This window comes from Nelusetta ayraudi, unplaced genomic scaffold, assembly GCF_046127955.1.
Source record: "Nelusetta ayraudi isolate G7.1 ecotype Tasmania unplaced genomic scaffold, CSIRO-AGI_Nayr_v1 ptg000070l, whole genome shotgun sequence".
Taxonomy (NCBI): Eukaryota; Metazoa; Chordata; class Actinopteri; order Tetraodontiformes; family Monacanthidae; genus Nelusetta; species Nelusetta ayraudi.
Genome location: NW_027466120.1, coordinates 5,256,051 through 5,278,271, shown reverse-complemented (window position 1 = coordinate 5,278,271; position 22,221 = coordinate 5,256,051). Strand labels below are relative to the sequence as shown.

Below are 22,221 nucleotides of genomic sequence, written 5' to 3'. Positions count from 1 at the left end.
GTCATCCCGTGGCCTCACGCTGGCTGAGTCACTGTTGTTTTCCAAAAGCCTATGGACTTACTGTAAGGAAACAAGAGAAGTACACCTATAAAGGTTACTAAAGCCCACTAGGAAGCAGTTTCACTTTTCTTTTTCAACAATTCAGTCTCCGTAGAGTGTTTATAGTTTTCCTTTCAGTCTGCAGCTGTGGCTGAAAATGTCCCAGCCATATTATCATCAAGGATAATTGGGAGGGAATTGTAGGAATTTTTTTTTGACAAGGGGATGACACACACACGATTCATCATGACTCATCAGCCATCATTTTTTTTCGATATAGAATTGACAATCATCCAATAGCGCAATTAAGAAAACGTGTTCATATGATAAACTGAGGGAGTTCCCTTCCGAGTGTTGGCCTGATACAGAATGTGACGATAAGGTTTTTTTTTTTTTTTTTTTATTCAACAGTTATAGACTCAACGAAACCCCTAAATGAAATACAGAGCCTGTGCAGGAAATCCCCCCGCATCACTGTGACATCAGCCTGAACTTTGTTTAACAAATCTTAAAGGTCATACTTTCTGAAATGAAATAATAATAATAGAACACCACTCATCACAGTCAAATAAGCAGAATAAATGGGCTTCAGTCAAAAGAATGAATTAGCACTCCTCACACAGGTTTCAATTTCATTAACCAGAGCGAAGGAAGGACTTTGTGAAAGCCGGACTTTTAGAAGCATCAAGTGCGTGAACCAATGACAAACAAATAAACATAAACAAACAAAAAATGAAATACAACTTTGAAGTGTATTGGGAAAACAGTGTCACTGAGAACAAGGGAAGTTGTTAAAGTCACGTTTGTTTTTCAACCCCAGTCATTATATGACTTCTGTTTTTCAGTTAGTTTTTTATCATGTTTTATTTTATTTTTTTGCAAAATGAAAGTACAACTTGTCATCTAAAGGTGTTTACGTCTTTAGATGACAAGCCTACCCAAGTCCCGCCCCCTTAACACATGCTTCACTCTGCTGTGATGAGTTACTTAAACCGCTGCCCTTCACATCACACATCATTTTCAGAAGGGAAGCTGAGTCGGTTCATTCATTTTAGAAATACAGCTGAAGATCTCCATTCAAACAGAACAACAAAGAAGCTCTCTTCTTTTTGCTCTGGTTTTTGAGAAAAACATCCCACTCTGCTGAATTTTCTTTGGATTAAGCTGATCATTTTTTTTTTGAGGCTTCAGCCAACTTGGCAGCAGTGATGTCTTCTCTTTTGTGGGTGACAGCGCTCTTAATGCTCGTGCAGGGATCTTGGTGCGTCCCTGAACGGACACCCAAGGGCTGCAAGAGTTGGACATTGAATGGATCCAATGTGTGCTGTGACTCCTGCCATGCTGGTAAGTAACAAGTGGGACGAACACTTTAAATGATTTCGGATTGATGAAATTTGTTTTGTGCGTGATCGTTTGTATGTATGTGTAAAACTACTGTATGTCGTACCACTGAGGGTAAAACACAGCAGAAGCCAATGACGTATGTATATGTTTATAATTTATATGTACAAAATGAATGAATCACATCCCAGGCACGAGCCGTTTTACCCACAGTGGTTACTGGAAACCAGATGTAGTTTCAGTCGTTTCTCATTTAATACCACAACAAAGAGGAATGAGGGAATGATGTCAGAATAATTTTCATGTTTAATAGTACCTTGGATATTCTTTCTGATTCTGTCAATGCTGTTTTAAAACATGCTGATTCCCAGCAGTGCTCTCACAGCTCCCCGCCACACATTTCACTTGAAGACTGTGTGACAGAAAAAAAATGACAGTGCATCTCCTTTGCTCGTCACAGGAAACCGCTTGCTCAGAAAGTGTGGACCGAAGCCACAGGACCTTTGTACCCCGTGCAGGCCCAACATGTACACGAAAGGTCCTACAAACAGCGAGTGCAACCGGTGTACTCAGTGTGTGGGTAAGGCAGAAGACTCAATTAACTAAACTACATTTCCTTGATTGAAATTTGTCTGAATCACGCTTCCACAACCTTCCTGCCGTGTCTAGGAGTTCAAATCTTGCTGAAGGAATGCACCCCCTCGTCTGACACAGTGTGCGGCTGCAAAGAAGGGTTAATGTGTGGCAATGACAAGTGCAGCTTTTGCATTGATAAGTGCGGCAAAGGCCAGGAGCCCACGGAGAATCGTGAGTTTCAACAAGCCAATGACAGCTATTGTCCAGGATGGGCACTGAAACTAATCCAATTCTGTGCTCAGGTTCCTGCAGGCCTTGTCCAAATGGGACTTTCAACGACCAGATCCACCAGAAGTGTAAACCCTGGAGCACCAAGTAAGAAGATCTTCTGCTCAGAGTCCTCCATTCTGTGCAATGACTTATCTTGAGTGATTTCATCTTCTTTTCTTGTTTTTTCTCCAAAGGTGTCCCAATCCCAATGACATTATGAGTAACGGAGACGCGATCACTGACAGCAAGTGTGGACCTGACACTGACAAAATTATCAGTCCAATATATGTAGAAGGTAGAATCAAACGAGACTCCATCTTACATTTGCTCTGATGTTCCCTTTTAAATTAAAGCTCACAAGTCTTATTTTTGTGTGATTTAACAATAGACGAGACATGGCCTCTGCTTCTAACTGTCCTCACCGCCTTTGTCATGATGCTCCTCGCAATCATCCTTGTCACAGCCATGAAAATCAGCATTAGAAGGAAAAGGCCACCAGCTGTCATCAAACCCCCAATAATCAGAACCCCAACAGGTGACCATTACCACCACGTCTGCACATTGAACGAGTTGATCTTAAGCGTTAATCACCTCCGTCACGCGCATGTTGGTGAAAAAAAAAACTACATTTGTGTTATTTTCTCCTCCTCAGACGATCCGAGAACATTAATCGCCATCGAGTGCAGCTTCCATGAGGCCGAGCAGGAGCACGGCAGCAGCTCAGAGTCCCTTGTGTCCAGTGAGGCATCAAAGCAGCTCATTAGATGAATAGGTGGACGGTGAACAGTTGAGGTGTTCACAATATCCTGTATACATAAGAGGGCCTTCCTGATTAAGGAAAAGCTTCACTTTGATTTAGAGACATTCGTTTTGGCAATGAATCCCATTTGATTTGCGATGAGCCGTTTGGCTTTCAAAGAAAAAGCTGCATTTACTTTTAGTTCCTCATCCACATTGATTAAACAAAGCAGATGTTTCGAGATAAGGTTCATTGTGACTTGTTTCTACACAATCACACTGCCTGCAATCCAGGGAGGTCAGGGGAATTCTGATAGGGAAAAAACAAAACAAAAAAACCCCTTTCCTTACAAAGATGACAGCAGACTGTTAGTCTGTGTGCCTGTGCTTTGTCTTTTCATTAACTAGACATCAGGCAGTTTCTCAAAATAGAGAGTTTTAGTTTGAAGAATTCAGCTTAAGTACATAACACAACAAGCTGTTTTAACTCAGGCAACAGCTGGGAAAATAGAAAGATAAAACAGTCATCTGTAAAATTATACTGTACTTTTTGAATGAGTGGGAACTTTACACCTACCTATTTGCATGTCAGATGTGTTTCCTGTACTGGATTTACAGTGCAAGTCTATTACTATGAGTGATAGTCTCCGTTTACATAGTGCCAACTTGGTCTCCACAGGCACCTAGTGAGGGTTTTTTTTTTTTTAAACTACCAGAAATTGAGAAAAAATAATGTACAAATTAATTTTATGAGGTTAAATGTGATTTTGTTTTTATGCAGATGTATTTAAATATGCACATTTACTCTACATGGCAACTTTGTATAACAGATAGTGAAAATATATAAAAACAACAATAGCCTGCCTTGACAGTTCGTCGCGGTCCCGAGGTAATTTGCCTGTCTTACACAACACAACCAGGAACTTCAGTGTAAGGACTTTCCTGCTCTTGCTTTAGTAAAATTTCTCTCCCCCACCAACATGTGAACACATGAGCTGCCGCTTTATTTTGGCGCCACGGTTAGTAGAGCAGTGCAGCCCTTGAATGGCACCATTCAAGTAGATGGCAGGCGGAGAGGAAGGTGGGGTTCAACTCTTAAGCAAGAGCAGCTGTGGCCTATTGTGTAACTTTCGGGGCTGTTGAATCTGAATTGTCGCTCTAACTGCCAGAGCAGTAGATGCCTCAGACTGATTAGTCACACGCAGCACACAAATATTTGTGATTCCAACTGTGTGTGTTAAGTGGCATTTCCCAAGGAATTAATGACACACTGGAAGGAATGTGTTCCATTTTAAGAGACCAAATGTTCTATTTTCCCGGGACATGTCCTGCTTTCACCTCCCGTTTGTTTTTTGTGATGAAAATGTCCTGGTTTTCAGAGGAGACATACTTTTAATATATTTTAAATAGAAGGCATCTTTGAGTAAACTTTAGAGAGTGTGATTGAGTAGTTCATCGATACCGAGCCCCCCACCCCCACCCCCACCCCGCCCCCCTACCCCGGTCAGCTTGACGCTCTGGTTGTGTTTGCTAATCGCCTACGAGAGAGGAGTGGGCTGCTGCATCAGACCAAGTGGAAATTTAGTTGGGGGCGTAGCTTTACAATGAAATGGAATATATGACAAATGTGTCATGTGGGCTCAAAGTATCTTAAGCCCACAGCAACAGTAGAGTATGAGGCTCTTGGTCTGAGTCACACTTCGACTACGTCTGTTACCAGACCACAAGTGCAGTCAAATTTACACTGGTCCTTTTAAATGGAACAACATTTTTTTTTTAGATTACCATTTAAATGTTACACCAGCAACATTTAATGTGTATGTGCCTGTTATTTATATGATAAAAATTTCACATTTATTGTATCTTTTATTTTTTTTTATATTTTTTTGGTCTGTGAAATAAGTTTTGAAATATCGAATAAAACAAGGTGTATATTTCCTTTCTTGCTCTCTTACTCCACAAATATTACATACAGATTTTTGCAGTTTAGCATGAGACGGAGTGGTAGAATGCAAAATCTCAACATGTCTGCAAATGTAAAAACACAGGGACCAAAAGAAGGGCCATAAAATGGTAAAAGCAAGGATCTTGTGACTTTCTTTTTTTTGAAAAACTTTTAATCATAATGGTCTTTTTTGTGTAATACAAAATTTTCATGCCACCACCATTGATGGTTTTTGACTTTTGCGCTTTAAAAAAAACGTTTTTGTTTTTGGAAATAGAGCACTTCCAGATTGCCAACCTGCCAGGTCAGAGCGTGAGAAATGTAGATCTCGACGAGATGAACAGCTGGGTTTTTGTGTCCCAATGACCTTTTTAGTGGCTGCTCGGACCATTTACGGGGGCACTATAGAGCCGAGTTTTGCCATTTTCTCTTCATTTTATGATTAATTTTTTTTGCCAGCTCTGACCTGCTTGCCAAATTTAGTGAGTTTTGGAGCATGATCAGGGGGTCTGAAACAGGTGGAGGGAAAGAAACATTACAATTTCAATAGAGGTCTTCGCCCTGGCGATGGATGACCTGCTCTGTTCCAGAGCCGGTCTTGCGCTGGGGCTCAGTCCCTAGAAACAGAACAGAGCAGGTCATCCATCGCCAGGGCGAAGATCCTAGAAACAGCAACAGCAAAAAGACACAACACTCAGCAACTCAGCATTGTTCTCATACTTAAAAAAAAACAAACTTAAAAGATTAAGTGTGCAGTGTGTAAGCTGGTATAAGTTAGTTCTGCCATAGCATGTAATTCTGTACAGTAACCAGCATGATTTGTACCACAAAAGATACAAACCAATCTAGAATAACATTGAAAAAATACACTAGAAGTCAAAATGCAAACCATATTTTGATAGAAAAGTCCTGCTCTCCCCTTTCATTCAACCACGTCTGACAATCTGAGAAGCTAAAGTGAAGACTGAGATGTGACAGAAAGCGTCGATTGTCAGTGGTCACATACACAGGAAAGACGGGCAGATTGTATCACACGTAGTATAGAAGTGATGACGTTTAAACATAATCTGATAAAAGAGGCAACGCACTGTGGCAGGCTTGCCATTTCAATTTTGTGCGGGCTGATTATCATTTGGTGACCATTTTCCAACTGTAACTGTTGCTCACAGAGGCATACACGCTACATGTGGATTCCATGCTGCACAGGGTCGGGGGTTACGGCAGTTGTCGAGTCGGTGGTTGTCGTGTTGTACTTGACTGACTCTAAACAAATGCTACAAATGTATTCTTGTAGCAAGTACTGTTTGAATAACCACTAAACAACAACCTGACCAATCTTGCATTTCCCTTTAAAATGAGACAGGAAGAAAGTCCAAGGCTTGTCCTACTCCGTCTCTGTTCCTTCCCTGTTTCCTGCTGGACTAAAGTGCTCGTAGTAGAACGTGATACTTGGTAGCCTTAGAGAGAGATGTGTGAGAAGAGCTTTAGAGGTACGGATAGTGTCATTAAATATCATACACACAAACAACAGTAAAAAAAAACCCAAAACAAAACAAAACGTGTCAGAGAGATTATTGCTGTTTGCAGTTTTCCTTCTTCTCTTTGGGTTTTGAGCGTGCGGGTTTGTCCGCTTGCCGTTTGGTGGGTGGGATGAATGTGGGCTCCTCAAGAGGGTCATGCATGCCAGATGGGGTTATGGGAAGAGACTGACTATCTGACCCTGTATTGCAAAGGGAAAGGAAGTGAGCCACAGGAGATTGTTATCACAGTTTCATTCTGAGGGCTTTGTTTGTCTGTGTAAACTACCGGACTGTCCCGCCCCGCCACTGTCTGGGCCACGTCGCCTGGCCTGGAAGGTTGGGTCCAACTCCTCTGCGATGTTCCTCATATGCTGAGTTTGCCTGTCAACCGGGAGCTGTCAGTCAGCGTAACTCCACAAGAGGACACGGGGACGACGTGTGGTTCAGGTGGAGACACTTACATGGTGGAGGTGGGACTGGGCGGCAGGTTTTCTGGGCAGCAATCCTCAGTGGGAGAGGGAAGACCCTCTGAGTCAAGCCTCTCTCGCTGGACCTAAGCCAAAGAGAAAAAAAAAGAAAAAAAAAAAAAGAAAAAAAGTGTGTGCGTGTGTTTTACCCTACCAGTCAAACGTTTGGACACACCTCCTCATGCATTTTTTATTTTATTTTATTTTATTTCATTTTACAGCTTTCTCCACTGCAGCTAGATACTGAAGACATCAAATACATGAGCAAGATATATGTAATTATGCAGCAAAGAAAATGTTAAATAACTCTAAATATGCTTTTTTTTATGAAAGGTGGCTATTTTGAAGAAATTAAATACGTAGTTTTGATGCCTTCAGTAAGAGAGTGCAATGTCAATAGTGATGAGAATGAAAGAAAAGACATTGAATTCATTGGGTGTGGCCAAACTTTTGACTTGTCGTGTATCATAAAAACAAAACATCTACAAAGATAAATACCTCTGGACATCTACTGCTTCTCCTACACTTAAATCACAGGGAGCTGAAACCTGTCCCAGCTATCTTAGGGCAAAAGAAAAAACAAAACAAAACAAAACGGTTGACACTAAAACCTAGATAATCTTGTCACATCTTGTTGTTAGTCTCGTCATTACTGTGGAAGGAAGCCTGAACACACCACACACCATGTTGCTGTGGGTCGACAGTGCCAGCCACGGCACCCCTGTGCTGGCTGACTGAGCTCTCCAGGTAATTTACTGATGAGCTAATTCATGACCGGGCTGTCAAGATCGTGCATCACTCTAAATTGTCTAGTATATGACGGCTGATGACTGATCAACTTTGGGATATGACATGGGTGCGGCATCTTAAAATAACACAACAGAAGGAAGAGCTTTGGAAACCTCTTTGTTCCAGGCAGACACTGCTTTATGAGACCCATCTTATTTTTGTTGTTTTCGTTGCCATGCACTTCAGGATGCACAAAGTTCACGGGAACAACCTTTATTGACCCGTCCCACATTTCAAACTCATAAATCACACACAGTTATGATAAGGTCAGATTAATTCTGGGCTCCCTGAGTAAGATCAGAAAGTATTTAAAAACTCTTATTGTTTCTGCTCCAGAGGTTTTTTGGGATGTCAGGTATTTAGGGCTATTACTATTTTATTCTCTCTTATTAGCTGCGTTTTCATTAAAACCTAAATATCGCAATAAAAAAAAATGGTAACGGAAACACCTCAACTTCGAAAAACCTCTCAAATATTACTAAAAGGTTTTGACGCTCTCATGAGGTGGTTTTTCAGACGTATCAATATAGAGGTATATCGCAAAAGTGTCATGGAAACACTTTTTTCGCATTCACACATCACCGGATGTGATGTAGGAGGTCACGTGACCAATTCACTTCAAGTCAAAATGGTGCGTTACGTTTGGATGGGGGAGGAGACAATACTTTTCTGTCATCATCAAAGAGAAAAATATAACAACCATTCTTGACAGCAAAACAAACGTAAACAAACAAGAGCAAATTTAAGCGCTTATGCGCTTCAAACCATTCAGTGGAAACACCCGCAGATCGCAATAGTACTCGGTCGAAATTTTAGAAAAAACGCTTTTATTTTGCGAAAAACTTTCATGGAAACGCAGCGACTGTCTCTTTGTCTGCACAGCCCCAGTGTGTATGTTACTGCGGCGGTCGGCCGCCCCTCGGGGACGATAAAGGATAATTCAATCCCAGCCAATCCAGATGACAGAGTGCTCTCACCCGTTTAGAAGTCAGACTGTTATAGATACTAACACGGTAAAATTCCCTTGAAGACCTTTTAATCAGGCCTGGCTGGACATTCTGCACTAAACCAGAGACTAAACCGGCCTGCGGGGGGCAGCGGACGGCGGCAAAGCGTGAACTTGCAGGATTACCTGTTGGTCTCTTGCAACTCGTCTGTCGTGGTGACTCATCATCGCCCTGTGCTCGCGCCAAGACGACGGCCCTTCGAGCTCGCGGGAGCGCCGCTTGGACTTGATTTCCTGCTTTTGCATGAAATGGGCAATTTCCTGTTGCAGAGACGGCGCAGCAATGGGTCATTTTTAAAGGCGGAGGCCATCTGTTGCATATTGAATTGGACGTTGAGTTTATTCTGTACCTCGTCCTGCGCCACTTGCGCCGCTCTGAAGTCGCCCTCTGGGTAAGAACTACACATGGAGGGCCGCGAGTTCTGCCAACGGATAAAAAAGCAGTCAAATTAGAGGGTGGGGTGGGGGGGGGGGGGACTCAGACCAGATCCATTAATTCATTGCTCCTGATTTTCAATCCGTCTTGGCAAACCCGCAGTCCTCTTACCCTCCGCAACAAACTTTCATCCTCGTCCTCCTCCTCCTCCTGCAGCCTACGAGCCAGCTCTTCATCTTGCAGGACCTGATGCAGCTCCCCGAGGTGGAGGCTGGCTTCTCCCAGCTCCGGCTGCAGCGGCGCTCCTGAGCGGGAGATCAGACGGTGTTAAAAAAAAAAAAAGGAAAAAAAAATTGAGCCGGCAGGCACAGCGATTGACAAGACATAGCAACAATCATGAAACCTCAGTTGAAGTCAGTCACCACATAGGTGGTTAGTGGAACTGGAGGTACAGAGAGAGAGGGGAGCCCAGAGAAAAGGAATTAAGGCATTGGAAACACACCAAGAGATGAACGGATGCTGCGCTGAAATATTGACATTTGAAAAGGACTCAGAAGAAATTGTCTCATTTCAGTCCGTGCCGATTGGAGGATGAAAGTCAGAAGGTGCTTCAGGGCTACTGGAATTGAAGATATGACGAGGAAATAGTCCCATTTCAGTCACCACCACCGCAAACCCGGATTAAGACGACGCACACAGACAGGCAGGAGGCGGAGCTTCGGAAAAGAGCCCCGTCCCCCGTCAGTTTCAGAAGTTACCTGCTGCCACGTGTGGCCACCTACGTCTGTTTAGAGCCCTGCTGCTTCTGCTGCTGCTGCTGAGGCTCTGGCTGCGCTGTGGGGCTCTCCGACAGCTTCTCCTCTCCACCTGGGGCTCCACCTCCTCCTCCTCCTGCTCCTCCTCTGAGCTCAGCCCCTCCTCGACGGCCTCGCGCCAGTGCCTGCGCTCGCCGGCCGTCCACTTGACCCCGTGGCCGTTGGACCCGACCTCCTCCCGCCCTCCGCCGCCCCTCCTTTCTCGGCCATCGACACGCGACTCTCTCCCACCCGTCTCGTAAAACTCCGTAAAGCGCCGCCGGTCTCGGCCTTCTCCGCGATCCCTCCCGCTGCTCTCCCGGTGCGACGGCCGCCTCCTCTCCCGGATGTCTCCATGGAAACTGTGCCTTGCGGCGGAAGCTCTCTGGAAGCCTCTCTGATGTGGTTGAGAGTCGCCGCAGGAGACCTCGCTGCCGTCGCGGCTCTGCGGCCATATCTGAAGCGACGCCCCGTTGCTGCCGATCCGCACAGGCACGCCCCTCTCCTGGAGGACCTGGCCGAGCATCCTCCAGACACTGCCGTGTTCCCCCCGCCGTGCGTCCAGGCTCCTGGCGCCGTCGGTGTCTCGAAAGCGGACGTGTTTGTCGGAGTTGTCCCTGCAGCTCCAGGTTCTGGCCATGTCTCTGCTGCCTCGGTGACCCCCGTCACGCCAGCGGACTGACTCGCTGCGGCTGAACCTTCTGTCCCTCACCTCGCCGGGTCTTGAGTCTCTATCAGAGTTCTGCCTGTAATTCCGAGGCCTCCTGCGCTCTCGGTGATCGTGTTCACGGTAGTCCTCGTCAAAATCTCCCTCCTCTTCTTCGACTCTCGGCTCACCGGTGACACTCCGGCGAGAGGGAAGGCCGCGACTGCTTCTCTCGTGATGGTTGTGAGAAGATAGCTGCCGTCTCGGAGGAGATGCGTTATGATTCACTCTTCGGGACGCGACAGCGGGTTGCTCACAGAACACCGAGTCAGAGTCTTCCGAATCTTGACTGATTTCACCCCTGTTGTCCCTAAAGGAATCTGTGTGACCTCGATTCAACGATGAACTTGTGCTCCTCTGAGCTGCCACACCACTGCGGGAGCCACTCATAGGTTGAGGCGCGTCGGAATGACGGTTAGAGGTGGGATGTTGCCCCCTAGTGGCGGTAGGGGAGTAGCGCCCCTCTCCATGACGAACGCTGCTGATGGGGCTGTGGCGCGGCAGTGCAGGATCGCTGACGCTGCCTTCAGTTATGCCAGACATGCAAACATAAAAGCAGCGAGGATGGGTGAGGTTTTTGGCCGTAGCTGGCAGACAGGTGCAGTTAATGACGAGGTCAGGATAAAAATAACAAAATGCCACAAAAGGTTGTTCAACATGGATGTGAAAATCGGGGATGCAAAACACAAAGCGTTCCAGTATTTTGGAATACAGATGGTGCAAGCATCCATGCACGACGCTGTTAAAAATGTACATTCTGTACATGCAACTAATTCATGAGGCAACGTAGCGAGAACATACATGGTGGCGTGCCTTGTTGGTTAGCGTTTCCATGCAGCAAAGCAGGTGAGACCCACCCCATAAATATATAAATATCTAAAAAAAACAACAACAAAAAAGGAAAAACAAAACAGACTTTCATTGTTAATTAACAATTTGCCTTTTGCAACTTAACCAGACCAAGTGACCTGTACCTTCACTGTGGCCCTCATGTCCTCTGCTTTTCCTCCTCAAGCTCTGCTGCTCCTCTTCCTGAATGCGCTTTGCCATTTCCTGTTAAAAACCAAAACAAAACACACACTCATTGGCTGTTTGGAACACAAAATAGTACAGTTGAATTTGTGATGATTACAAGTCTATGTTATTGGGAATATTAGCCATGACAGGCTTTGAGACTGTTCAACTACATTGCTGTTGATGGGATCCTTCAATCCTGCATAAGCAATATTTTCCCTGCATAATTTGGTTTAACAATCGAGATCTTAATAATTAAAGAACCTACGTTGCAGTACGAGTACAACCATTATAAAATGTGTGACGGACGTGGGAGAAAGGCAGCGCCTTTCCTATGCTGAGATTTGATTTGGCATACGCATTTTGATTTCCACCATGAGGTGGCGGTATAGCACAGCTTTCGTATCATAAAGAAGACAGGCCCTGTTAATGGTTGCCCATTAGATTGAAAGCTTATGTTTTGGACCTCCTATGCTCTAAAACATGACGTCAACCTTCTCAGCTCTGTGTGATGTGACTGATTATAATTACACAGCACACAAACAACACACTGGGCCGACGGGCCAAAGAGTTGGTGCCGTCAGAAAGAGCACACGCGCTACTTCGAGAGGTAGATCTACTCATACTCATACTGACTGACTGACTCACAGCTGCTGCATGCTGCTGGAGCATAGTCTGATCTTTGGCCTCTTGGCAGTGTTGATTTAATGCAAAAAACATTTGTGGGTGGTTGAACTATCCAAGGCAAGGGTGTGGCTGATTCAATAGGAACCCAGACTCTGACTTATAGCCAGGAACATTTTCAGTCTCTTTAAACCAAGAAAAACAGCTGCAGCAGCAGCAGGACAGGCCTGTTTTTATGTGAGGCAGCACCTCATCAAAGCTGCTGTACTTTCACGCTCTCAACGGGACGTCCACACAATGTGTCTGAGGTTGCTTTTTTTTTTGGAACTAATAATGCTCTCCTCCAATCGGTGATTTCCACATGTGAATTCTTCTAAGAAAAATGTGCCTTTGTCGGCCGTATTTGCAACATAAATCATAAGCAAAAGCCAACGCAGCAACTTTTGTTTCGCAATCAGGCCGTGCGTGTCAGCCACTTTGCCAGCATCAGCAGACAATTAGCAGCTTTCCATGGCAGGTTAGGCGTGGAGTGCCACAGGGATCTGGCATTTAAATCTGCTCAGCCGGCACCTTCTGTTGCTTAATTAAAGAGAAAACCTACGGGGAGGCAAATATTTAATCAACACCTCTGATCAGCCGATTATTAAGAAAGGCGGGTAAACAAGAGTGTTAAGAGGTCATCATTTAATCCAAACATCAACGCCCATAAAGGACGAAACCCACAGATGAATCACTTCATCGTTATACAATGTGATTCTCTAATGGCAAGAATTTCAACCGTGGAGCCAAACTCTGTGTAAACACCTCACAGCGGAGTTCAACCCCGAGCCCTCTAACAATGATGAATGAACCCCACAGCTTCCCGGCGTTCACCCGCTTCAAACAGGGAGCTTTATGAGGTCACCCAAGGCAGCCTGCTCCAAAATAGAAGGGAAGCTGAGGGTAAAGGAAAATCTTATGCAGGAGCGGCCTCATGACGCAGACTGCTCCACCGGACCAGCTGAGAGCTTTTGTGGCAACGTTGCCTTTTTCCAGCCCACAGATTCCACCACTTTTTGCAGAACTCAACCCCGTCTTTAGCGCGGCTGACCTGCCAAATCACAGCTTTAGCGGAGTGGTCCATGCGTGAGATTAAATATACGTGAATGGAAGTCACAAGAGGGATTTATGTATTTACAAAGTTTGCAGAGATATGACGCTGCTTGAACAGGGGGAAGGTGGAAAGGGGAGGAACATACATGACATGCAGCAGTCACAGCTTCATCTTGTTATGCTGTATATTTAGAGTCAAAATTGCATGGTTGAAAATCAAATTCACTTTGTTGACAACAGCAAATTATAGGAGCTGGACAGTTTTCTGCTCTGCACAGATTTTCCATGATCCCAACTCTGCACGGCAGCTGAATCGTGGAAGATGTCGACTCTAAGATCTTCACTCATTCATTTTGTCAACCTCCAATTCAGAGCTTTTTTTTTTCAATTATTCTTAGGAATTCAGAACCACACAGCTTATTTTAAGTGGTGACAGAAGCAGGAAGCGGCTCCTGAAAGGTGCTGGTAAAAGCTCCCAGAAAAAGACGAGGAGGAAATCCAGGAAGCAACTGGCATCCCAGCTGGCGCTGAAGAGTCGGGTGGACGCTGCAGTGGTGGCAGCGTTTAAAGAACTAGACAACATTTTTCACAATGAAAAAATGTTTCATTGAAACAGGAAAAATGTACTGCTGAATTTCTCAAAGAAAAAAAAAACGATTTGTTTACTCGAAGTTGCATGAATAAAGGAGTAACCATCAAATTTTAAAGTACATTTTTTTGGGGGAAAGGCACTTTTCTTAAAAAACGCTTTCTTTGCTCTCTTTGCCAGAGGAGCACGAGGGATGAATCCAAAGGATATAGGAAAAGCTGGGTTTGGCACGGCAGTCCACAGCAGGTTAAACTACAAACGCTGTCCAATACTACTGACACTGCTACAGAGAAAAGTCCAAAAACGATTTCACGTATTTTACGTGAAAAACACATAAACAGAGTCTGATACCGCCACACCCGCAAACCTTTCCCTCAAAGACTTCTACAGGATGGTGGCAGATGGTAACTCTGTGGACGTTAAAGATATGCATCTGGAACAATCCGTCAGGTAAATATCCGGAGCCGTCATCGCCGTCACGGATCTCCGACGGCTCATGTTTCTGTTCAACAGCTGACGTGGCTCGCTCTGCCTCTGACAGCACAGAGAGCAGCCACCCCAGAGGCCCCAGAGCAGCACTTTACTACTGCTGCCATTCATTAAGGACTAAACCAGCCCTCAGAGAGAGCAGCGTGAACCACGCGATACCATCTGAACCTGCTGGAAACCGTGTTAACATACGCAGCAAAGTCCTGAGTGACAAAACTATATGTTTGTACAAACTTAGAATGTGTGCATGTTTTCCAATACAACTGTGCTTTTTACATCAAGTACAAAATCCCCCAAGACCTGTTTTCCCCCCATTTGGTGAAAACCATGATTTAAAAAAATATTTGAGGCTCTTTAATGCAGCCACTAGGGGGGACAGTAAACTAAATGCGGACACGGCCTAATAGATTTGTGCTCACCTCGTCATCCTGCTCCCTCCTCTTGGTCTCCTCGGCGCAGCGCAGAATCTCCTCCTGGATTAAACGGGCGTACTCGAGGTCCTGCTCCTCTCTGTAGCACAGCAGGGGGAGAAAATCTTTCTCATGCTTCTCTTTTACTGGTTCCACATCATCCCGGACATCATTCAAGATGTAGTAGGGGAGGGATAGGGCAGGGGGGCAGAACTCTACCCAGAAGACAACTATGGTGAGCTCGGGGGGGTGAGGGGCGTCACCTACAGCTGCCTGGAGGTCTGCCTGAGGACGGTGCTCTGCTGAGCCAGCCTCTCCTCCTCCTCGTCTTGCAGCCGTTTGGCGATGCGGATGTCGTTCTGCACGAGCTGGTTCTTCTGAATGTTGGTTGTGTAGTAGTGCTCGACTATGAGGGGCGAGAGAACAACAAGGAAAAAAAAAAAGACGGGAGGTTTATCCTTCAGCAGTTCATAAATACAGTATGATATTCTGTTGGCAACGATTCTAAAAGAGTGATTTCAAGACAAAGAAAAGCATTCTGGAATCGCAGAGAAAGGAAACTTTATTCTTGTTCTTATTTCCAATATTTCTATTCTGAAGAACAAATAGATTTTTTTATGAAGCAGGCCAAGAGCCAAATGGAGAGCAGACTTGTTCTTAATGATTTGTGCCCGTGCGGTGCCGAAGAGCATCAGCTGCAACGACTAGACTGACAACGGGGCCTGGCGCGATGGTGGAACGCGGCCGGCCGAGTACAAATCAAGTCTGACAGCCACGCGGCACAGTGATGCACTTACTCTCCTGTTCCTGCAGGTTATGCGCCAACGCTCCATCCTCCAGCACGGCGAAACACTGGCACACTGAAATGACAGGAAGGAGGGGAAGGGGGTGGGTGAGCAGCAACATCTCAACTTCCAAACAAACATCACGGTGTCAAAGCCCAGGCGTGAGAACACGGCGTGGAACGCTGCTTTAACTTTGTTCATTTCTATGACGACAGAACGAGGGCAGCGATCTTGCTGGCTCCATTCAGAGCTTGGGGGGAGAAAAACAAACAAATAAAAGCAAAACAAAATAAAACAAAACAGCATCACACGGAGCTCTTGGCCCAACACCTAAAAGGAAACTCTGGGCTGCAAGACTGTTTATGGGATGAAGGCAGAGAGCGTCAGCAGCCATCCAAGACTTTGTTATGAATTCCACGGCGAACACATAAGAGGTTCTCATAAAACTCAACTTTTCCGGAGGAACACACATGAAGCCGCAACCATAACCGCCGGCGCAGCTGCGGGGCAGCCACAGAGCGAGTTGTCACAAACACAACGTTTAGGAAAGCCACCTCCTGCCAGTGTACGAATATATGGTGGTGTAGACCTGGTGTCGAGCACAGGGCACTCGCTTAAAAACTCCAAAGTCAAGAAAGTCTGTGGAAAAAAAGAGCTTCCCCTGTGCCATGATGGGCTGGCCACCTGTCGCAGGATCGAGTCTTAAAATGCAATCAGTTTCTCCATCTTCAGCGCTCCAGACCCTTTTAAACTTAAAGTGAGAAATAACAAACCGAGGCCGAGAGAGAGCCCCCACCCCCACCCCCGACACCCCCGACACAAAACAAAAAGACTACACAGAGTTAGCAGGGGGAATAACCAGATTTGCACGGCCAGCTCTTCTGATCCTTGCTTTTAATGAGTTATGATAGGCTAAATGCACTGAAACCCATGTGCATTGAGCGTCTGTCAAACAAACTCAGGGGTTTCTGCACAGAAAATAAACACAGACAGGCAGCAGCAGCAACGCTTTCCTCCACAACCTCAGTCCTGACTGGCCTGCTCTGTTCACGACCTACGGTGGATTTTCTTCTTGCGATAATGAGTCTTACGAAGAAAAAAAAATGCAAAAAGCAGGGGACGGTGTCAGAGGAGACATTTTGCCCAGACTGAGCCAGAGGCGAGGCCAGTTAAAAACACCTGTCCTCCCGCTAATCCTCACTGATCCGCCTGCACAGACAAAAGCTCCACTTGCATCCACGAGCTCAATGTTCCGAATAGCAAAGGATTCATTTTACGAGCTGAGAGTCCACATTTGATATCATGTGTTGTTTTTAATAACCAGTTTATGTTGCTGCAGCTGCTGCAGCTAATTTAAAGATAAGCCGGAGCGGCAAGGGTGCAAGGCTGATTCAATCACAATCTAGAAGTGTGTGCTGCAGTGCAGAGAGTCTATTCCACTGTGTCACTGTGCAAATAAAAAAAACAAAAAAACAACTCCAAAATGCCCTTTCTCCATCAAAACTATATGAAGTGCATGTGCAATGTAAGGGCTCACACAAAATCAGCAGGAATTCAGCTTTTCGGTCGCTAGGTATTAAAAATAAACACATCAGATGAACCATCACAAGCACTGCGCATGTACATCAAAATGTCACTGCCAGTGAGGAACCAACAATCCTTTCAAAAGCAATCTGAGATGAAAAAGACAAAGACAGGAGTGAACAGAGGGCAAGCAAGAAGTTGCTGTACTTACTAGTTGTGTACTGTGTCATGGACGCTGAGAGACGTGGGAAGGCCTGAAGAGTGAAATAAAACGCTGACATATCACTTGAACAGTCTGCGGCAGAGTTGAGGAGCGCACAGCACACTGAAGCTTCTGGTTCACCTCAGACTTATAAAGAAGCTGTGTTCACAGTCTGGACAACTGGCAACTTCATGTGATAAACACACATTCTTTGATCGCTATCTGCTGCTACGCTAGTTTGTGCTCAAGGCAGATTCCTTTTCCTGGAAGAGCCAAGCGAAACAGTCAATAATGTTTTCCGGGTTGGTTTAAGTTGACAACAAGATGCCTCTTCACTTGCAGAGAAATAGTGTGGTGAAAACACTATTATTAACTCAGTAAAACCCTAAAACTTTTCAGATCATACCGTGGTTAGTTTCACTCTACAATGGCTCTTCAGTCAAAGTTCACATAAATCCCCCAGACAGCAGAAGCCGTCAGAAGAGTCCGTTTACACCATGAATGACCACAGAATCCCACAGTGGGACTTAACCCCCACACCGAGACAGACACACATTACCACTTACACCTGTTGTGGAGCTTAAGGGACTATCCGCTAACAGGATCTCCTAGCCGGCCTTATGCGCCCAGTCTGTCAGTGAGACGGGACTGGGTCAAAGACTTGGTTTAAATCCCAGCAGACAAATTGATAGCGTTAAAAAAAAATGATTGTATCCCACAACTCGGCGCAGAAGACACATTGGAGGAGAAAGAACTGTGGAAATTGTTGCAGTTTTCTGTGTGTGTGTGTGTGCAGCTGTGGGTGTGTCTACATTGTGGCTTAACTTGTTTTTCCAAACTCCTTCACATTTGCACTACCAGTCTGAAGGGGAGGAGACGAGCGCAGTGTGTTATTATGCTTGCAGAAAAGGTTTCGAGGGACAGGCTGAGTCCAGGTTTAGTGTGTTTTCAAAGACACTCTCCAACCGTAAGCTCCTTAATAGGAAGAGTGAAGGATCCCGTCGGGCCCCCGTCTGTCTCCTCGGTGGACAGGAAATCAAAGATCCAGCAGGAAACAAACGGTTGCAGCTTTTAAAACAGAGACTAGATGGTGCAAAATGAAAACCGCAGGGAGATGCATTCCAACAACAGACCACATGTACAGGCTGACGTGTTTGCAAAGAGTATGCAGACCAAAAATCTTTGTTTGTTCCTTGAGAAAATTTCAATGCAACGCACTTCTTGTGAAAATCTTAATATGATAAGAAAATATAAGTTTTGTTGCCTCTTCATCAACTACGACTATTTTTTACCCAATAAACCGCATATGCATTATTTGCTGAGTGCGTGTTGTGTCCATTGTTTGAAACTCTACTCTGCAAAAGTGCATTTTCACATATTTCACACCGTGAACACGTTTCATGCACTAGTTTACTCAAACTTTTTGAACAAAGTGTTTAGTGCAATGGCATACAGTGTGGAATGCACCTAATTATTGCCAGGGGGAAAACTCTATGTCACTGGTGGTGAAAGATGAATAACACAAACACAACACAACACAACACAAAAGTCAAGTCTGAGGGCGCGCGCAGAAAAACCTGCACCAGCATCAGACAAGTGGACGTGATGCAGATTCTCCCAGAGTGACGGAGCGGATCAAACCCAGACAGAGACGCTTCTCCTTTGCCTCCACTTCAGTGGCAGGCGAGCGCTCACCAAACAAAGACACTGGCAAAAAGGAGAAAATGACATAGGTTCTATTTTCAGCCAAAGATCCCACACTGGCCACCCACACACTGTCTCCGTCTCTCGGCTGTCTCCGTCTCCATGCTCCCCTCTCCGTCTCCATGTTGGCTTTCTGTGCTAAATTTCTCCGTGAGGCGTCCGTCTGTCCATGTCTCTGCGCTGTGTTTTTGCACTGGATGAACTGGGCCAGTGGGCTCGTGAACTGGACCAAGTCGTCACGGAAAACAAAGGGAGGTGAGGGGGTAGCGGGACCGCGGGTCAGTTGGTGAGAGTGAAATTAGGAACGAGGAAAGAGGGGAAGGGGGGCGCAGAGGGGGAATTCCTCCGGGAGCTGCATTCCCTCGGCACGTCAGCCTATATCGGGAGCTGCCGTAGGAGGGACAAAACAGGAACTGATAAGGGGGGCAGTGAAAACAAAGAAAGTCAACTTGGCCCCGAAACTCTCAGATGGACCGGAAAGTGAAGCAGAAGTGAGGCACGAGGACCTACAGCTCGGAGGAAATTGCAGTACAAACACCCGCAAACGGAGATAAAGTAAACACCCCACAGTGCCAGATAGAGGGGCGACGGCTTAGTCTAACAAATCTGACGAGGAGTGAGTGGAAAATATCAACAGCGAGCCGACCAGTTGATTTACTCACTGCCATTGTCCAGATGAGCAGTTTATTGAGGCCACTGCTGCTTTTGTTTATGCACCAGCCCCGCTGCCTGATATTGCAGAAAAAGGCAAAGCTGCACAGCGTGCTCTTTGTGCATGGAAACAAGAGCAGAGGGGCTGAGTTATCTCCCTTGATAAAAGACATGCACACCTATTTCTGGCCCGTTCATTAGTGTGGACATGCCAAAGACTGAGCCAACGGCCTCGACCAGGCCTTGACTTAAAATTCCTCACCTGTGACTGTTTTCGTGCGCAAGCAGGCAGATACTTTGTTCACCGGCGGGCCCTTCAATGTGCTAACAGTTCAACCTTTGTAAAAGAACATACACTCCACTTCATTCTTCGAGACTATACTGTGCCTAGTTCATCTGGACAAGCAGTTTATATTCAGTCAACAGTGCATAGAAGACGCAGTCCCCTGTATTTGTTTTTTTGCGACACCATTCTGCAAAAATAAAAATCACTTATATTGCAAGCTGGATATTTTGGCAACAACAACAACAACTACTAGAAAATACCACTAAAATATTAATAACACTTTTTTTTTTTTATTGAGTGCACAATCCTCACATTCCTTCCTCTTATCTTTAGCCTGCCAACAACACTGGGGCTGAACCTGCGTCTGCAAGATGAAGTCAAAACAACGTAGGAAACGTCCTCATACTTAAATAAATAAATAAATGAATAAATAAATAAATCCAAAACAAAACACAACGCTGACGGCACAGAAGTCAGCAAGCACAATCATGCAAACGAGGTCAAATAAGGGGGCGCAATTTGCTCTCAAGGGCAAAATGACTGAAGAGTTGACAGTTTGCCTCACTGTCAACAAAGCTCGTATGTAAAACGCGTCAAGTTAACTTTTTTCATGAATTGGCTAAACAGAATGATGGCGCGGGCGCGCGCTTACCTTCTTGCACACGTGGAAGGTTGCTTTGGTCTATCTCCAACTCGGCCATCTCTTGGTCACTCTTCTGTCACTGTCTCATGGTTTTTCCGGTTGTCTGCACAGAACAAAACACCGGGTTACGACCTAAACAGCCCGGGCCAATAGGAAGACATTTAGGGCGCGACAGCGGCAACGCACCTCTGATTCACCACAGGAGCTTACAAAAGGCACTTAATTACAGTTTAACCAACAGGGCTATCGTTAGTACAGACACCAACCAGGCTGACTGGATGTTAACTACAAAGTTACTTGTTCTTTTTAATTCGAAATATTCCCTTGCAGAGAGCCCACGGTAGTGTGTTGTAACCTACCTGTGCACACGCTCTTGCTGTGTATGTACACAAAGAGTATTCAACAAGTAGCCTCCTCGCGTCTAACATGACAGCGGAGTGTCAACTTCTCAGTCCATCGCACGTCGCCCCTTCGCTCGTCGCCACTTCAAAGTAAAAGAACGAATGACACGTCGGTCTGTAACCGCCTCCGAAGCCGTCGGTTGCGAATTCCCCGGCGCGGCTCTCGGTTTTGTCCCGTGTTGAGACAAAACAAAAGCCCCCTTTTCTCCTACAGATGGGAAGCCGGGGCGGACAAACTTCGCCCTCAAGTCTGTCGCTTCGACTGCTGCCTTCACGGCTCCAGCTCAGAGACGGCAGGGGCGATTCTGGGTGCTGCCTTCACTGCTTCGTAGAGAAAATCAGACTTTTGACAATCAACAACATAATCGATTAAAAAAAATAAATAAAGAAAAAGTTACAAAGTATATACAGAAAAAGTACAACCACATTCAAAATAAAATTCACTGACTAAACTAAAACAAATGAAGAAATAGAACGAAGAACCACACACAAAAAGGTTAATGTAATAAAGTTTAGGCAGTTTAAACTTTCACTCAAATTTCTTGTTTTGGTCGATCTGGGGTTTAACCTATTTTAAGAATTGTCTAGATAATTTATCAATATGGATTTAAAAATAATATTTTGGTCGTTAGTAAGCAAGTTTGGAACAGTAAATATGAAAGTTGACTATAATTATAAGAAGGTTATTTACATACAAATTATTCCAATAGAAAAGTCAGTCTTTCAAAGTAAAGTTTAAGGTGTGAAACATACAAAACAACAATTGCCACAACCTTTTTGTTGAACAATAACAAAAGGATGGAACCCTTAAAAAGTATGTGTCTGAGTGTCTATCAAGAGGCCATCGAGTGATCTAGGACATCGCTCTAAATAATATGCAAAACTGTTGTAAAGGAGTATAGGCATAACAGTGCCCTCTGCTGGCTATATTTACTCAAACGTGTAACAGGTTATATACGACAAAGTAAGCCCCTAAGCAGCAAAGCAAATCAGCAATGATCAAATGAATTCATAGACTGAAATGTGAGACATCTCCCGAACCCTGTCAGCTATGATGAAGCAAATAAAGTAAATAAAAATCATCCATCCACAGCAAAATGCTGATTTTTCTTCACTAAGAAAATAATCTGACAGCTATCATCAATTAATACAATAAATACTAAAAACTTTATAATAAAAAATAAATTACATTTATCCTACTATACAATCCCTCAGTTGCAAACATATATCTGTTTATAGT

General features: G+C 45.0%; 2 protein-coding genes across 7 annotated transcripts; one reads left to right on the top strand and one right to left on the bottom strand.

Moving 5' to 3' along the window:
* The first annotated feature begins 712 nt into the window (after nucleotides 1-712).
* Nucleotides 713-3,203, top strand: tnfrsf9a (tumor necrosis factor receptor superfamily, member 9a). Its single transcript, XM_076041881.1, has 7 exons — nucleotides 713-1,383; nucleotides 1,841-1,960; nucleotides 2,050-2,187; nucleotides 2,259-2,331; nucleotides 2,421-2,521; nucleotides 2,615-2,761; nucleotides 2,879-3,203. Exons 1-7 carry the CDS (start codon nucleotides 1,248-1,250, stop codon nucleotides 2,992-2,994), a joined length of 831 nt encoding a protein of 276 aa, XP_075897996.1. The 5' UTR covers nucleotides 713-1,247; the 3' UTR covers nucleotides 2,995-3,203.
* Nucleotides 3,204-5,798: 2,595 nt separating this feature from the next.
* On the bottom strand, nucleotides 5,799-21,253 carry ccdc187 (coiled-coil domain containing 187). 6 transcript variants are annotated; one of them, XM_076041861.1, is made up of 13 exons: nucleotides 20,940-21,253; nucleotides 20,590-20,712; nucleotides 15,583-15,645; nucleotides 15,053-15,191; nucleotides 14,795-14,885; nucleotides 11,542-11,620; nucleotides 9,826-11,091; nucleotides 9,239-9,372; nucleotides 9,042-9,113; nucleotides 8,818-8,952; nucleotides 6,891-6,982; nucleotides 6,716-6,810; nucleotides 5,799-6,629 (listed from the first exon to the last, which is right to left on the bottom strand). In XM_076041861.1, the coding sequence occupies exons 2-13, from the start codon at nucleotides 20,636-20,638 to the stop codon at nucleotides 6,481-6,483; spliced, it is 2,364 nt and encodes a 787-aa protein (XP_075897976.1). In that variant the 5' UTR covers nucleotides 20,639-20,712; nucleotides 20,940-21,253; the 3' UTR covers nucleotides 5,799-6,480. The 6 variants fall into 6 exon arrangements, with proteins under 6 accessions (XP_075897976.1, XP_075897975.1, XP_075897973.1 ...); XM_076041860.1 differs by having other exon boundaries at nucleotides 20,590-20,683; XM_076041858.1 differs by lacking the exons at nucleotides 20,590-20,712; nucleotides 20,940-21,253 and adding exons at nucleotides 17,306-17,443; nucleotides 17,863-18,077.
* Between the last annotated feature and the right edge of the window lie 968 nt (nucleotides 21,254-22,221).

Excerpts from the sequence above, each read along its gene's own strand:
- tnfrsf9a (XM_076041881.1), top strand. The coding sequence starts at position 1,248 with ATGTCTTCTCTTTTGTGGGTGACAGCGCTCTTAATGCTCGTGCAGGGA. Across the intron at positions 2,522-2,614 it reads CAGTCCAATATATGTAGAAG|ACGAGACATGGCCTCTGCTT; the intron begins GTAGAATCAAAC and ends ATTTAACAATAG. Across the intron at positions 2,762-2,878 it reads AATAATCAGAACCCCAACAG|ACGATCCGAGAACATTAATC; the intron begins GTGACCATTACC and ends TCTCCTCCTCAG.
- ccdc187 (XM_076041858.1), bottom strand. The coding sequence starts at position 17,375 with ATGTCAGCGTTTTATTTCACTCTTCAGGCCTTCCCACGTCTCTCAGCG. Across the intron at positions 6,811-6,890 it reads CCCAGTCCCACCTCCACCAT|GCAAACTCAGCATATGAGGA; the intron begins GTAAGTGTCTCC and ends CCCGGTTGACAG. Across the intron at positions 6,630-6,715 it reads TGGCGGGGCGGGACAGTCCG|GGTCAGATAGTCAGTCTCTT; the intron begins GTAGTTTACACA and ends TTTGCAATACAG.